The sequence below is a fragment of the Manis javanica genome, chromosome 6 (assembly GCF_040802235.1).
Source record: "Manis javanica isolate MJ-LG chromosome 6, MJ_LKY, whole genome shotgun sequence".
Taxonomy (NCBI): Eukaryota; Metazoa; Chordata; class Mammalia; order Pholidota; family Manidae; genus Manis; species Manis javanica.
In genome coordinates, this window is record NC_133161.1 from 13,485,013 (window position 1) to 13,500,394 (window position 15,382).

The 15,382-nt window shown below is 42.5% G+C and overlaps 1 protein-coding gene and 1 long non-coding RNA gene across 3 annotated transcripts in view; one reads left to right on the forward strand and one right to left on the reverse strand.

The window, feature by feature from the left end:
* TBXAS1 (thromboxane A synthase 1) overlaps positions 1-15,382 on the reverse strand; it is a 134,749-nt gene that overhangs the window by 97,926 nt on the left and 21,441 nt on the right. The window contains exons 2-3 of the mRNA XM_017673205.3: positions 5,371-5,464; positions 2,758-2,810 (exon numbers count right to left, since the gene is read on the reverse strand). Of these exons, the coding sequence (XP_017528694.1) occupies positions 2,758-2,810; positions 5,371-5,464 (147 nt within the window). The remainder of the gene's footprint in view (positions 1-2,757; positions 2,811-5,370; positions 5,465-15,382) is intronic.
* LOC140849840 (uncharacterized) overlaps positions 1-15,382 on the forward strand; it is a 126,300-nt gene that overhangs the window by 94,834 nt on the left and 16,084 nt on the right. The window lies entirely within an intron of this gene.

Below are 15,382 nucleotides of genomic sequence, written 5' to 3' on the forward strand. Positions count from 1 at the left end.
GGCACCGTGCATCTCTAGACAACATCACCAGTGTGGGATTTCACTTGCTGGGTGGTGAACCAATCTGTTATTTCAATTATTAATAGAACCAATCCAGGGTTGATATTATTTTCTAATGATAATTAGATCTAAAAGTTAAGATAATTTAAACCAAATTGTTTCCTAAAAGAAGGGTCTTTCATCGAACATAGCCCATCTTTGACATTGCCGATCAGTGAAAACATTTTCCTAAAATTTAAGCAGTAACAAAGTAATTTTTTAGAGCTAGAAAGGATCTTAAGTGTAGACTAGTTCAACCCTTTCTTTTAAAAGGTGAGCATCAAGGTCAGAGAGCTCAAACAGGACTTTCTCCCACCACCCTACTGTTTCTTAATCGAGGAATGGACACGTTTAAAAAGAAGTCAGCATTTTATGGCCCATTTTTCTTTCTAAAGCAGAAAAAGTTGATAGCTTTGCATGAAGAAATGATGCCATCACCCTTCTTTCTATTCCTTTTCATCAAAGGTGGAGACAAAGAATGGAGATGTGGAATTTCTCTCCAACTTCATTTGAAATCGTTGTCTTTGATTTCAGTTTTCGTGAAATTAAATGGATAAATTGTGTTGACTTAGTTAAAGTTGGGGAAAAAGTTGATTGGACATCTGTTGTCAAGGAAACCAATTGTCTCTCTCTCTCTCTTTCTCTCTCACACACACACACACACACACACACACACACACACACCACAGCACACCAGTTAATACAGAGCCCTTTAAACTCTTCATCTGACATTTTAAAGTTATTTAAAAATACCCAAGTCTCTACCCTGAAAATCTGTAAAAGAAGTCCTCAAGGAAAGCAATTCCTAGAAGTCAACCCCAGGGAGGCCTGGCTCTAACTCTGAGGAAGCTCCTGTCGTTCTGTGTCTCAGAACCGTATATGGGACCGTCTCCAAGGTCAGGATCAAGTCAGCTGCAGAATGAGACTACTGGGGAGAGAGATCTGGAATGAGAACTTTTAAAAAGCAATAGAACAGTACAAGAGTAAGAGAAAGGTAAACAGTTCAATCCCTTGAGCCTTTATTGAGTACCTAGCATGCTTAAAGCAAGAAGGTATGCACTTAAAAAAAAAGTAAGTAAAGGCCAAGCTAAAAGCGATCTGAAGGAGTGAGGTCAAGTTGCTCATTATTGGAGGCTGTGCACTGCCTCCACGCCCTCCCACCAGAGGAATACACCCCCCAGCTCCATTAATGTCAGGCTTGGCCGAGTGACTTGCCATGGCCTCACCGCGGGCAGAGGGAGCTTCCTGCCCTGACTTCAGGTTTGGCCAGTAGGACGTTAGCAGCCATGATGCAGCCAAACTTGAATGCTCTTGTGCTGTTGGGTTTGCTGTCTTGAGCCTTTGTCTTCCCCGTGGGAAGAGCCTTCCCTGGCTTACCTGCTGTTCCGAGCAGGATGGGAGATAGTGGGGGAGGGCTGGCCCCACTAAGCCTGGCCTAGGTGAGACCCCTCCCCAGCTGGCCTATGGGTACACTAGGAAGCCTGAGCTCCCTAGCTAAGTGGGGTGCTTAGATAGGTCAATTCCAGCCAAACTTTGACACACGATAAATAATAATTTGTTGCTTAAGTTATTGTATTTTAGAGTAGTTTGTTATACAGCAATAACAAACTAATACAGAGTGCATCTAGTGTGACATCTTAATTTATTACTTTTGCAGACTTATATAGCGAACTAACTAATGGTTAGAAGAACTTGGCCCAAACTGCCAGTCTGCTGGGCAGGGCCATTTCCACAAAGAATGCAAGTCAGTCCCTTTTGAAGGTCATCACTGGCAGAACAAGTATCGTGTATTCTGGGTGGAAGAGCTCACAGACCACCAGACCCCTTAGGAGGAACACTGGGATCACAGAGGCACCTCACTGCACGTAACAAAGTCATCACAGATCCGGAGCGCTGGAAAAGAGCTGCTAAAAATCACCTAGAGGCAGAGGAGAAGTTGTGGGAGAACAGACTAAATATTAGATGAGGACTCCAGGGTGGAAAGACACGTGTTGAGCATCAGTGGGACTCAAGTCTGTTAAATCCTAAAGAGCGGAAATGGTCTGAACATGGGTTTGTTCAGCAGATTCTGGAATTTTTTTTTTAAGAGCGCATGCTCTGAAGAATAAAAAGGGGGAGTTCAGGAGAAATAAAGGGAAGGGCTGTAAACTTTACATGGGGAGAACTTAGGTGGCCTTATGTCCATGACAGCTGGGGCAGGCTGGGTTTCCACTCTTGTCCTGGCTAGTTGTTAACACCCCTTTCACGCCCTGTGTCACTTTTGAAAGTGTCCTGGATTGGACGGTGGATTATATGGTCATACAGCTGGCAGCACAGTTTACCCAAAGAGGTGAAAACAGGTCCAAGTAAGGTTTAGATAAGTTCATGGAGATGGGTGATCAAGGCAAATTAGACTGGGCATGGAGGCCACCGTGTCCCCTTGCAGCATGCACTGTTGCCCCATGGTAAGAGACAGTCAAGCATTGGGGCTGGATTTAGCTGGTCAGGGGCTTAAAGGCTGGGAAGTGGTGTTTTCCCAAGTCAGCACGGTACCCCCGTGGGCAACCCTGGGGCCTCTTCTAGAAGCCTCATCTGTACTGCTGGGCACTCTCTTTGCGGACCCTCATTAGATATAAAGACATGCAACATTCCTTTATTCCTTTGCTTGTCATTACCCCGTATTGATTCAACACACAAACATCACAACATATGGTAGAAGAATGGGGGCTCCTCTCTTACCCACACAGAGGTCCATACAGCTTTCTGAGCTCCATTTGGCTTTCCCAGATACCCTGCAGAAACACAGCACTTATAGTCAGAAGAAGATTAAGCAGAATTTCAAGTATTCAAACATATTCAGAAATAAAGTCTGAAACAGTGAGAACATAACTCCATAAACAATAGAAAGGAATTGAAGTTCCATTGCTTCCAACTACTTTAGAGTATTAGAATAAACTAGTAGGTTAAAACAAAAATATTACCAAGGAAAGGCCTCAGTCAGTTCTGCTTTAATGGACAGAAGAGATTATCTGTACTTAAACTATCTGTGTATAATTGCTGCTAAAATATTTGAAAACTGTTTGCTTTCTCAGCTATGTGAACATTCCCTTCTGCAGTTGGGTTTATATTATCCTTATTTTTGGCAAAGCCTCTTTTCACAGCCACAATATGGTGGAAAGCTCTGCTGGGTCTATCCAAATTATGGCAAATTCTGAGTTATCATGGTGTAAGTAAAATTTAAAGTAAAATCAGCTTATTAAAACATAAGAAACTTAGAGTAACTCCACATAGGATGAAACACTTTGCAGTGGGAAAGGAATATAACTGGAGATACCCATGGGGTGGAGGGTCAGAAAATGCTAGACCCCTTGTGTTTTGTAGGAATGGAGTTGTGTAGTTGGGATGGAGTGTGTGTGCCAAGGTACACAGAGAGGCTGTATGGAAGGGTTGAAAATTGCTAGATCCATTGTGTTGTGGGAATGCAGTATGGGGGTGAATATATAAGGCAGATACTTACATATTGGAGGTATGTCCCATTCTCACTAAATCTTTCAGTCTAAGTGTGCCATATATCAAGGAAAGCTTACATGAATATAAGAATAGTCACTGAAATTACTATGTTCTAGAAAGAACTTTGCAGGATTTTTACATACAAGGTTGATGAGCTGAAAATGAACTTATGTGGAAATTATGCAGAGGCAGGGGCACAGTACATTTTGTATCAATAGTCATACTGTTTTCCTCAAAAGGTAATGCTAAATTACTCAACCGAATGCAACTGATCATTTCCCTCCAGAAATATGCGAAATGTATTTCCTGTCTGGTTTATTCTCCTTTGACCCTTAGAGATTGTGTCCCGCGCACTTCCAGGATCCCCCACGCAGCCTGGACGGGGTGGCTGTTTATGGGCTTAAAGGTGTGAACTGGCCACGCCTGAGAGAGATGGAAGGAGGAGGCATTTTAAAAACACTGGGAAGAGAGAAACAATGGCAATAAGGAGTAAAAACGGGTGTTGGACAGAAAAGAGTAGAGAAGAAACTGAGGCGAAGGAGAAAAAGACAGAACTAGCTCAGTACTGCCCTCCAGGACGAAGGGCCGGGCTGTCCGAGGGCAGGGGTAGGGAGGCCTCGGTGATCTGCTCTCAGGACTGGCACCAGTGCAGTCCTGCCTGCCTTTGTTTGCCTCAGTGGCTCTTCATGGGCAGGGTCTGCTGGCTCCTTATTTGGGTCTGAGGGCAGCACCCCCACGAGTTAGCAACATAAACCGTCTGGCTTCTGAGAAAAACCAGTCTGAGATAAAAAACATGATACCCTTAGAAGATAGAGTCTTGGGTACACCACAGATGCCTGCTGGACATTTCCATCTGTGCCTCACTCTGGCAACACTAAGTCACCTCCCAAACCAGCTGCCTTCTTGACCTTCTGTTTCTGTCAACTCATGTCCGTTCTCCCTGGTACCCTGGCTCAAAACTTAGGGGCAAGTTTGACTCATTTTGCCTTGAATTATGTATACCTAATTAGTCCCCAGAGTTGCTAATTTTACCCCCGACATTCTTCTCTTTGCACACCCAGCACCCCAGGCCAAGACCCCCTACTTCATACCTACACTTCAACAAGGTGGATTCTGCAGACCTAACCTGAACCTTCTCCCTTGCAGGGTGATCTGCTGCTCTGGTGTCCCATTCCTGCGGAAAGGCAGCAGTGCATCACTGCTCTTCCCTTGCATTCCCACACTGTCAGCGCCCAGCCATCTCTCTTTCTCAGTGGCATTCCCCAAGCCTCCGCGGCCTTTGGCTTCTAGTCCATCTGTCCAGACTGCCCATCTAGCTGTGTCCTGTCCCTCATGTAGGTGTGATCACACACAGTGTCACTCCCCACCTGGTATGTGTGTCCTTGTCTTTGCGTCTATTGCATCTGCAGGACTACCTTCTCCAGGGAGTCCTCCAGGATGATTTTAGCCCTGTGACTCTCCCTCTTCTCCGAAGGACGGCCACAGCTTCCATCCATACCACCCCCATCTAGAACTAGGGTATATCCCATCTGGTGTTGAACCATTTTTTGATGTTTTTCCTTGAGGGCCTAATTAACTTCTACTACTTCCACATTCCAGGACCTGGCACATTTAAATACTCAGTAAATCGAGTGTTGGGGTGAATAGATGACAAGACTCAATACAAGTTGATGAGTGACAAGCAATAGAACATTGTCATCACATAAGAATTCATTCCAGTAGAGAAGACCCGTCACAGCACCTTCACAAACAGACCACACAGGGTGGTGACCTAGACAGGAACAGTTCTTTGCGGGGTAATTCTGCACTGGGCTCAGCACGGTGGCGGAAGACAGCCCTTACCTGGCGGAAAAAGGTCCAGTTTCCAATAAAAGGAGAAGGCTTAGGATGTCTGATGCCCAACTTCTCCAGTCTTGAAAATGGTGATGTGGAGTACCTGAGGGGAAAAGCACAGGAGACTCAAAGTTTGTGTTTGTGCTTTTGGACCTAACAGGAAATCAGAATTGTGAGCTGTCTGGAAATGAAGGTGGCAGAAGTTTCTAGCTCACAGCTCCTAAGGTTTGCAGAGTAGAAGGCTTGCAGTGAATGTGCGGAACATAGCCCAGGAAATTCCTCCTGATTGAGTGGCAGGCTAGCGGTGGAGGAACTCTGATCTCACAGTTGGAAGACTCCTTAGAGATGATGTAACCCAAATGCCCCGCCCCCACCTAAAATTTCCATCAGTACATTGTTTTTCAAAATGCTCCTCTCCCCAGTTCAGTTCCTTCGCCTCTACCTCTACTGCGAATAATGGTTTCAGAAGGCCAGGCAACACAGGAAGGATGGTGAAAGAAAGCTCCCCGTGTTGATTTGTGTTTTCCTGGTTGAAACTGACCCCTGCACATAATTTGTCCCTCATCACATTCTATGGCCTAATAGGGAAAAATAAAAAATAGGAACAGAGGGAACACAAACAGTGGAGACAAGACCTAATCACCAACCACTTACAACCACTTTATGTCTCTATTTTCATGGCCTGAACCCTTATGGGAAAGCGTATTTTCTTAACTAAAAATCAGGAAACGTGGCCCAACAGATTTCTGTGCCACTTTCCAGGAGAAAGCGGAGTCTGAGAAGTGCAGCGTGGCTGTCAAAACATTGGAATTTCTAGGATATTCTAACTGTTTATGGGAACAGAGGGATAACACAGTTAAAGTCAGAACTGGCTTAGAAAAACCTGGACATATGGCTGTAAACCCTAATCAGCCAGCCAATTAGGTCAAAAGTTCAGTTAGTGCAGAAAAATTAATGAGTCAAACTGGGTGTTTAGCATCATGCAGAGATCAAACAAAGCTCAATTTAGGAGCAAAGAAAAATATAGAGAGTATCACTACAGCCAGGCTCACAGGGACACTGGAACTTAAAACAAAGCAAAGCAAAACATAACAAACAAAACCGGGCTCCAAGTCTCACTCACCTATCCTGAGAAAGCTGGCCTATTTGCTATAGTCCTTGCCCCTCCCTTTCCCACCTACAGTCCCATAAGGAGCACTTCAAATAAGAACTTTTCGTCAAATCCTCAGACATTCAGGGAGAGCACAACCTACCTTCCCAGTGTTGGTTTGTGTTGTTCTGAGCAACAGGTCTACTTTTAAAGGAGCCACAAGGCAGAACCCAGCCAGGGCAGGCAGGGAAGGAAGGTCTTCCTCCCAGCTCTCCAGACAGAGGTTTCCACCATCTAGTTGCATTTGGGGTTTGAATGAACTCCCAGGACATCACATAGAAGTCCATGTTCAAGAGTAATTGCAAACCACATCGAAGAACCACATGGGATGGACATGGATGACTCATGCCAACATCCCTCTCCATGAGCGTGAGTACCAGAAGTTGACAACAGAGCGGATGGAAGTTACTGCTTCAAGTAGACTATGATATTTTATATTAACTCTCCTCCCACTTAAGAGGAAAGACCAAACGAGACTTCACCAGTCCACTTAACACTTCCTTCCACATCCTTGAGTCTAGTTTCTAGGTTCATTTCTTCACTAGTTTTTGGGAATTACTTTCTAAATGTAATCTCCAATGGGTACAAAGAAATATGTAGATCTTGGGCCACGTAATTACATTTTAATTTTGTAATTAGATGTCTTGATTGTCTAATTAAAGGACAAGAAGTCTGTGCCTAATTACACATGCTAATTATCATGCAAGTCCATGCCCTAATTATGTAACTCCACTTACAAAAATACTGCTTGTGTGTCCCTGCACAAAATTCAGACATTTCAACATAAGGCGTCTGTGGAGAATGTTCTGGGTACAACCATAAACTTCACTTTACAACCTTGTCTTGAGTATAGAACTCTATCTAGTGCCTTCAGCTGGGAAATGGTCAAATGTTGCCATCAGTAACTGGGGTCCTTATACCAAAATTGGGAGGGAGAGATCGCTGCCCAGACTTCTGGGCACAATTGCAGAGTGGGTTCCATCTGTCTTGCTCTACATCCTTCTCTGCACTCTTGTTTCATACTCTCTGGTCCCAGAGTCCCCATGCTGCCCTGTCTCTTTCAACAGGCTCTTAACCCAGAATCCATGGACCCCAGGTGTTATGGGTTGAACTGTGTTATCCCAAAAAAGATAAGCTGAAGTCCTAATCCTCAGAAACTCAAAACATGACCTTATGTAGAGATAAGGTGGTTGCTGATGTAAATAGATGAAGTTGTGTTTAAGCAGAGTGAATCCCTAATCCTAGGGATTCAAAAGGACAGCCACATGAAGACACAGAAAGTCAGGGAGAATGCCATGGGCTGAAGAAGGCAGGCATTGGAGGGATGTAGCTGCAAGCCAGGGAACCAAAGATCATTAGCAAACTGCCAGAAGCCAGGAAGAGGTGGGAAGGATTCTCCCCTACGGGTTTCAGAGGGAAGAGCCCTGCAAAAACCATGATTTCAGACTTCTAGCTTTTCAGGACTGTGAGATCACAAATTTCTGTCATCTTAAGCCCAGTTCCTGGTAGTTTGTGATGGCAGCCCCAGGACATTGATACCCCAGGAATACCCATGAATGAGTTTAGAGAGTTGGTGAAAAAAGATTTTCAAAAAATTTCCTTCTGTTACTTTTAAAATCATCGTTGTGAAAGAAATTTCTTTTTATGTCAAATTGTGCCATTAAGTCCTGTGCCATTAAAACAGTGCAGGTGGCTTGGGATGCTACTGTGGAAAGAAGGTCATAGGCAACAGCCCTGTGGCCACCATACTGTGATACCTAGAAGCAGCTTCTCTTTGATGGGAGTTAATGCAAATGTATCTCCCAGTTATGATTAAGGATATCTATCATTGCTTACACCAAGGATACTTAAGTTGGAAAATGACAACGGAAGTGTATATCATAGCTTCAGACAGCATCCTTTGGTTTTATTTCCACAACGAAGACAGTCGCTTCTTGCCACAGGACACAATCCTGCAGTGGTGATGGTGCACCCTATGCTGTCCATTCCCCAAATAAATTAAACCATATGGATCATTTTCAAAATAAGATGAGATTTTCAAAGTCTAGAAATTTCCCAATATTTCATTTTCCCCAAGGCAAAGCCCTTTCTTGATGCATGCAGCTGGAGCAGTCAGCCCATTGTTTAGACCAAGAAGCCACTTGCAGTACTTTGGGGCATATTTTGATGAATCGCGTGAAAGAGATGGTCAAGCTGATTGAAGTTTTTGAATAGTTTGCTTGGAAAAGGTTTCCTTAATTGGTCTTGCTATAAGTTTGTCTATTTTATTAATATTTTCAAAGCACCAACTTTTGCTTTTGATTATTTCTAACCTTTTTTGTTTTCTATTTCACTAATTTATGATCACTTTTTATTATGGTCTTCCTTCTGTTTTCTTTGGTTTTACCTTTTGTTTCTTTGGGGTTTTCTTTTAGTTTCTTACAAGTTATCTTACTTGTTTTCAATATTATTTTGTTTTTAATGAATTCATTTAGGGCTATAAATCTCCCTCCTTTAGCTGCATCCCACACATTGAAATGCCATACTTTCATTGTCTGATAGTTACCTTCTAACAAAAAACTTCTGAATGTTAAATGTGCAATAAGATTAACACAGACAAAACTCAGAGGGACAGATATGTTGGAATACCAAGACTTTCCTATTGTTTTTCAGTTCTGCCCAGCCCTATCCATAAGATTTAGTAAGGAATATTCATTATAATTTGTTCCCAAAGACCCAGAAAAAGGGACTGCATATAATCTTCACTCTTCTGGAAAAAAAAAAAATTGAGGACTACTGAATAAATACATAAATATCTGACTGATGTCCAGTTCTTTCCCCAATAATGTAAGAACCACACAAATATAGTCGTTGCAGTCATTAACCTGATGACAACTTTGTCACAAGAAAAATAGATTTATACAAAGAGAAGTATACAATTATTACTATTATTATGATTTATAATAATTTTAATGTTTCTTATGTGCCAGGCACTGTGCTAAGAACTTCTTGTATGTTGTCTTGTATGAGCCTTCCAAGAACCATATAAAGGTGGAAATCAATATTATGCTTATATTGCTGATTAGGAAATTAAAGCTTAAGAAGGTTTATTAATGTACCCACAATTACCATGCTGTTAAGTGATTGATTCAGAATTAAACCAGGTCTCCTACATTTCAGACAAGTGCTGGTATCCACTAACTCCACTAACTTGTTCCTTCCCATCCCCTAGGCTGGGATGATGTAGATAGATCATCACATGAGAACATGCAGAAAATATACAGAGAACAAAGACAAGTTTCTTAGAAACCAAAGGCATAATAACAACAGATTACTAATTAACTGCTGATCATGATGAGAGAGTCTCTGTCTATCTAAAAGCCAATCCCTTCAGTTCTGCTCCTTACTCTTCTCTTACTCAAAATTATCAACTATTTCTTCTTTCTGTTACATTGATTTCTCCCTTTCTATGGATGATTCTTATCAGCATACAAACCTAATCTATTGTCTTCCATCTTAAAGGGAAAAAGTGAACTCCTTTGATTCCAGCCATTGCCTTATTTTTCTTCTCTCCTTCTCAGTAAAATTCTTTGAAAGCATTCTCTAGACTTGTTGTCTCCCCTTCTACACCCCTAAGCTTTTCTCCACCTGTTCCAGATAAGCTTTCTGCAACCAGCACTTCTCTGGGACTCCCCCTTGTCAAGGTCATCCATAACTTTGATCTTGTCAGCCCCATGATATCTTGCCAGTCTTTCTACTTGACCCCTCAGTAGCATTTTGACACAGATGAATGCTTCCTTCTTCCCGAAGCCCTCTCTCTTCTGGGGACTCCCCCCACCTCAGGGGCTGTTCCTCAGAGTCTTTGCTGGCTCCTCTCCTTCTATTAGTCCCACCACTTTAAACACCATCTGTGTGTCAGCGACTTCCACATTACTATCTCTACTGCCACTCTCCCCGCTGAGCTCATCTTTATCCAACTGCCAACTTGGCTGCACCCCTTTAATGTCTATTAGACATTTTAAACTTAACATATCTAAATCTGAATTCAGTTTTCCCCCTAAGTAATTTCTTCCCCAATCATCTCTACATCACTATTGCAACCACAATCCACCAATTTCACAAGCCAGAAACATCAACATGGTAGAGAGCAATTGTTTAAAATATGACTACCCCTCGGGTGATACATCTCTACCCTGCTTACATTAGGCTTGGTCGTGTGGCTTGCTTTGGCAGTGAGCATGAACAGACATGATGTATGCCACACCCAAGTACAAGCCTTGAGTACAGCACATGGAGGGCCATTTGGTCTTTTCCTCCTGCCATGAGACCAGCAGTCTCCCAGGCGAGAGCTGCTCCTGAAGCCTGCGTCTTGCAGGGAAGGTGAGGAGCAGAGCTGAAGGTGGTCCATGATAGACATTTAACATGACCCAGGAATGAGTGTTGATGTAAATCACTGAGATTGGCAGGCAAGGTGGGAAAGGCAGTTGTTACCCAGGCAAAACTTATCTGAAGCTGACCGATATTAGACATGCTTAATTCTTCTTTTATTTTTCATACTTTACATATAGTCTATCAGCAAATCCTCTTAGCTCCATCTTCATATGCGCCCACTTGTCTTATCCCTACCGCTTCTGCCCTGGTACAATTCCATTAGGGGGGCTATTTGCTACTATCTCTCATGTGCATTTACCTTCTGACCCATCAAATTCACTTCTAGGGGTTTGTTCTACACATATACTTGAATTTACTTATTTATTTGTTTGTTTATTTCAGCATTTTTATAACAGCAAAAGGTTGGAAACAACGTAAGTGCCCATCAGATCGGGACTGTTTACATACATTTTGATGTATCTATTCAATAATGTACTATTCAACTAAGAAGGAAAGTCAGTCAAGATACAGTATTGCATAAGAATGGCAAGATGCATAAAATTTAGTTGAGTATGCCCTCATTTATGTAAGAAAAAATGGGGAGAGAAAATTAACATGTTACTTGTATTAGCTGCATATCTATTAAAAATATCTCTATAAGGCTAAATAAGAAATTAATTTCAGAAGTTACCAGTTGGGGGTATGGAACTGTGGGGATGAGGATGGGGCAGGAAGGAGATGTTGGGTTTGATGTTTCCATATGGAAAATGCAAAAGTAGACAAAACAGTAAAATGAATTCCCATGTACCTACCATTCATCTTTAACAGTTATTAATTGTGATCAATCTTGTTTCAGCCTTATACCCCCACCTGCCTGATCCCCAGATTATTTTGAAACAAATCCATGACATCATATCATTCCAACTGTAAATAGTATAGTATACGTAACTAAAAATATCAGGACCCTTTCCAAAAATAACCACAGTATCATTATCACACTTAAAAATGACAATAATTCTTTGGAAACCTCAAATATCTAGTCAGTGTTTAAATTTCCCAGTTGTCTCATTATTTTTCTTTTATACTTGATTTGTTGAATGAGGATCTATATAAGGTCCATATGTTGTAATTGTGTCATGTGCCTCTTAAGTATCTTTAAGTCTCTAAATTCCCCTTTCTCTTTTCCCCTTTTCTTCTTGTAATTTTCCAGAAATTTTCTCTAATTTCCCCTTGCATTTTTAAAAAACAAAATCAGATTGTGTCTCGCAGGCTTTCTCACAGTCTGAATTCTGCTAGTTGCATTCCATGGTGTAGTTTAACTTGTTCTTTAGTCCCGGCTCCAGTAGTTATATCTGAACTATCAATTTCTGAACTTGCACACTAAGGAGCTCCAAAAAATTCCGATGCCTGTGTCCCACCACCAGCCCCGAAGGGTGACATAATTGTCTGGGGTGTGACTTGGGCTTTGGAATTTTTAAAAGATCCTCAGGTGATCCCAATGTTCAGACAAGTTCAGGAACCGGTGATTCAGAGTTGTTTTCTGCAAAACTACTCCATGGGAGGTTCCTAATGTCTACTTGTCCCTCTTACTATGATCTTAGCAACTGTAAGGATTATCACCTGGATCCACTAATTCATGAGGAGCCACGAGATGGCAATGTTCCTTCTTCCTTTATTAACTGGAGTAATTCTGAACTTACCCTCACCTGCTATTTGCTTACGCTGAGGAATAGTTCATATAACAAAAGTAGGATTAGTGCTTGATTCTTTCCTTTTATTGTTAGTTTTCAAAATAAGGAATTGATTCCATACAATGATAGCACAAGATATTTTTGTATCATTATGAACCCATGGATTTACATATATTTGTTGTGTTTTGATCCATTGCAGTGACTTTTTTTTATTCATCAAATTGTCCCATCTTTGGCTGGGGGGAGCATATATAAATGTGTTCCTGAGTACTTCTGGCAGAACATCTTCCTCGTGATCTGAAATGACAAGATGTTCCAGGGCCTTGCTCTAGACCTGGGTCAGCCATTTCCCCAAGAAGCCCTGGTTTCTTTCAGTGAAAAATGGCATCTAGGGAGCATAACAGGAGAAAGGCCTTTCCCTGGACGTCTTGGTGGAACCTCAGGAAACGATGTCGGCCACTTCAGCTGTGTGGCTGCCTATTCAAAAACTTCAATGGATTTTGAAACTTGTTAATTGAATCCTTTGTAACTAGAATTATTTTAAGTGTATAGTGATGCCTTATATAAAAGATAAATATGGTGAATCCTTTGAGAAAATGAAGGAATTTTTTTAAAGTAAAATAATCTTTCCAACTGTATTAGTTTCCTATTGTTGCTCTAATGAATAACCACCAACTCAGTGGTTTAAAACAACACGATTTATGATCTTACAGTTTTAGAGGCCGGGAAGTCCAAAATCAATCTTGCTTGCTAGTCTAATGTCAAGATGTCAGCGAGTGGTTCTCTCCAGAGGCTCGGGGGGGCGGGGAGAGGTAGGGATGGATCTTTGCCGTCATGGCTTATGGCCGCATCACTCTGATCTCTGCTTTCTGTCTTCATTAACTTCTCTGACTCTGACTCCTCCTGAGTTCCTTGACAAAGATCCTTGGGATTACATTTAGGGCCCACCCAGGTAATTCAGGACATTCTCCCTATTTCAAGATCCTTAGTCACCTCCTCAAAGTCCCTTTTGCCGTATACAGTGCCTTTCACAGTCTCCAGGGAGTAGGACATGGACATCTTTGGGGATCATTATTCAGCTACCACACCAATTTACATCGTGTATCAATCTTGACTTTATTTTGGTGTTTGCCTGCAAAAAGTACGTGTCTGGGGTGGGGACTGAGACACTGTCAGGGGTTCCTGTTTCGGGAGAACTGGCTGGCATAGCGCTGGCAGAGTGGGAGGAGGCCAGGCCAGAGCTCACATGACCCTCAGCCTCTGTCTTTCCACCACCGTACCAGGCTTTGGTTCCCTAACAGCCAACAGAAAATATTTTTTAAAAATAGTACAGTTAAGAAAAAAAAAGTTAAACCATTCAGTTGTGATGGTTTACTTATGGTACAGAGAGTTAGCTAACTTTTCCATTTTTATCCCAACTTTTCAAAGCAGGAGGGTCAGTTGAGTCTATAAATCGCAATTGGTAAGATGTTAAATATGGATTGATGAAGACATTAATCTTCTAAATTCATTTGTATAACATCTTCACAATGTTTGCCATATCTGCAAATCGCCTATGCTATTAACTTGCTTCCCTTAGATATTTGTTGTGGTCAGGATATAGTTCCTTTATTTTATAGGAACCTTTATGTCCTGACCGTAAATGAAAGTCATTGCCACATCCACAGATAAAAACTAATGGTAAAAATAGTATTTTACAATGGAAAAACTTTTAAGTCCATGAATCCTCCTAAAAGGATCTCACCTGCCTTGGACCGTCCACAGACCACCACAGAGAAGATGTGGCTCTCGTGGATGGTCAAAGGAGGCCACATTTTACGCTGTGGTCCGTCCAAGTTGCCCTGGTTCGCCAGATACTCTAACACCATGGCCAGAGAATGATGAAGGGATGTCAGCCCTTTTTCAGAGAGCACATGGAGAATCAGACCAAATAAATCTTATTGTCCTGTATTTCATTTCTCAGAACTAAAGAGAACTGGTCTATTTGACACTGCATGTATTCTAAACTGTAATAGCAGTTTACCTTCAGGAAGGGGAGAAGTCCTAATAGTGAAGTTGTTTTTCTCACTGTTAGGACTAATGTTAATCAGCATGTTACACATGAAGAGAAGCATCAGGTCGACACATGTCCGCTGCATGTGTCCCACATGCTGGACAAGGAGCTAGGTGCCAGGGTGCTGCAGGGACGTGGCACTTACAGCCTAGTGGACCAGACATTCAATGGCTAGTGGCAAGCACTTCATTAAGCATTTCCATTACGATCTCTGTATGCCTGTTGAAATGTGTGCTTTGTATTTTGATCATTTAAAAGCACTTCCACCCAACTATTGGATGGTATTTGTTGAAACTGAAAACATGGCAAGTGGTCCTTATGTTTACTGTTTCCCCCAGGACTAGTTTTCAGCAAACAGGGCCCTCCGCAGAGGAGCAATCTCCAGAAAACCATTAGACTGAAGACAGAGGTGTCGAAGCTGGCACGATAAATGGTTGCGTCACCCACAGCAGGCAAAGGCCTGGAAGAGGCTGGGGTGCCAGGAGGCCCCGGGAAGAGAGCGCTTGGGGTTCACATGGGAGGAAGCACCGTGTACCTGCTTTAACACTCAGTGGGCCCTGCTTTCTCAGGGGTGCTTTCCAATGACCTTCTAGGATTGACGGCAGCCAGTGGCACTGAGTGGGAGTTGGTGGTTAGGAAGGGAGGGAGCTCAGAGTGAGGCCCAGAGCCAGGCCTAGCTGCAGGCCAGTCACAGAGGGATTCTGGGAGCAGGCCTTGACCTTCTGCACCGTGAGAATGAGAGGAGATGATGTCAGCAGCTCAGAGAGCGGTTTCACA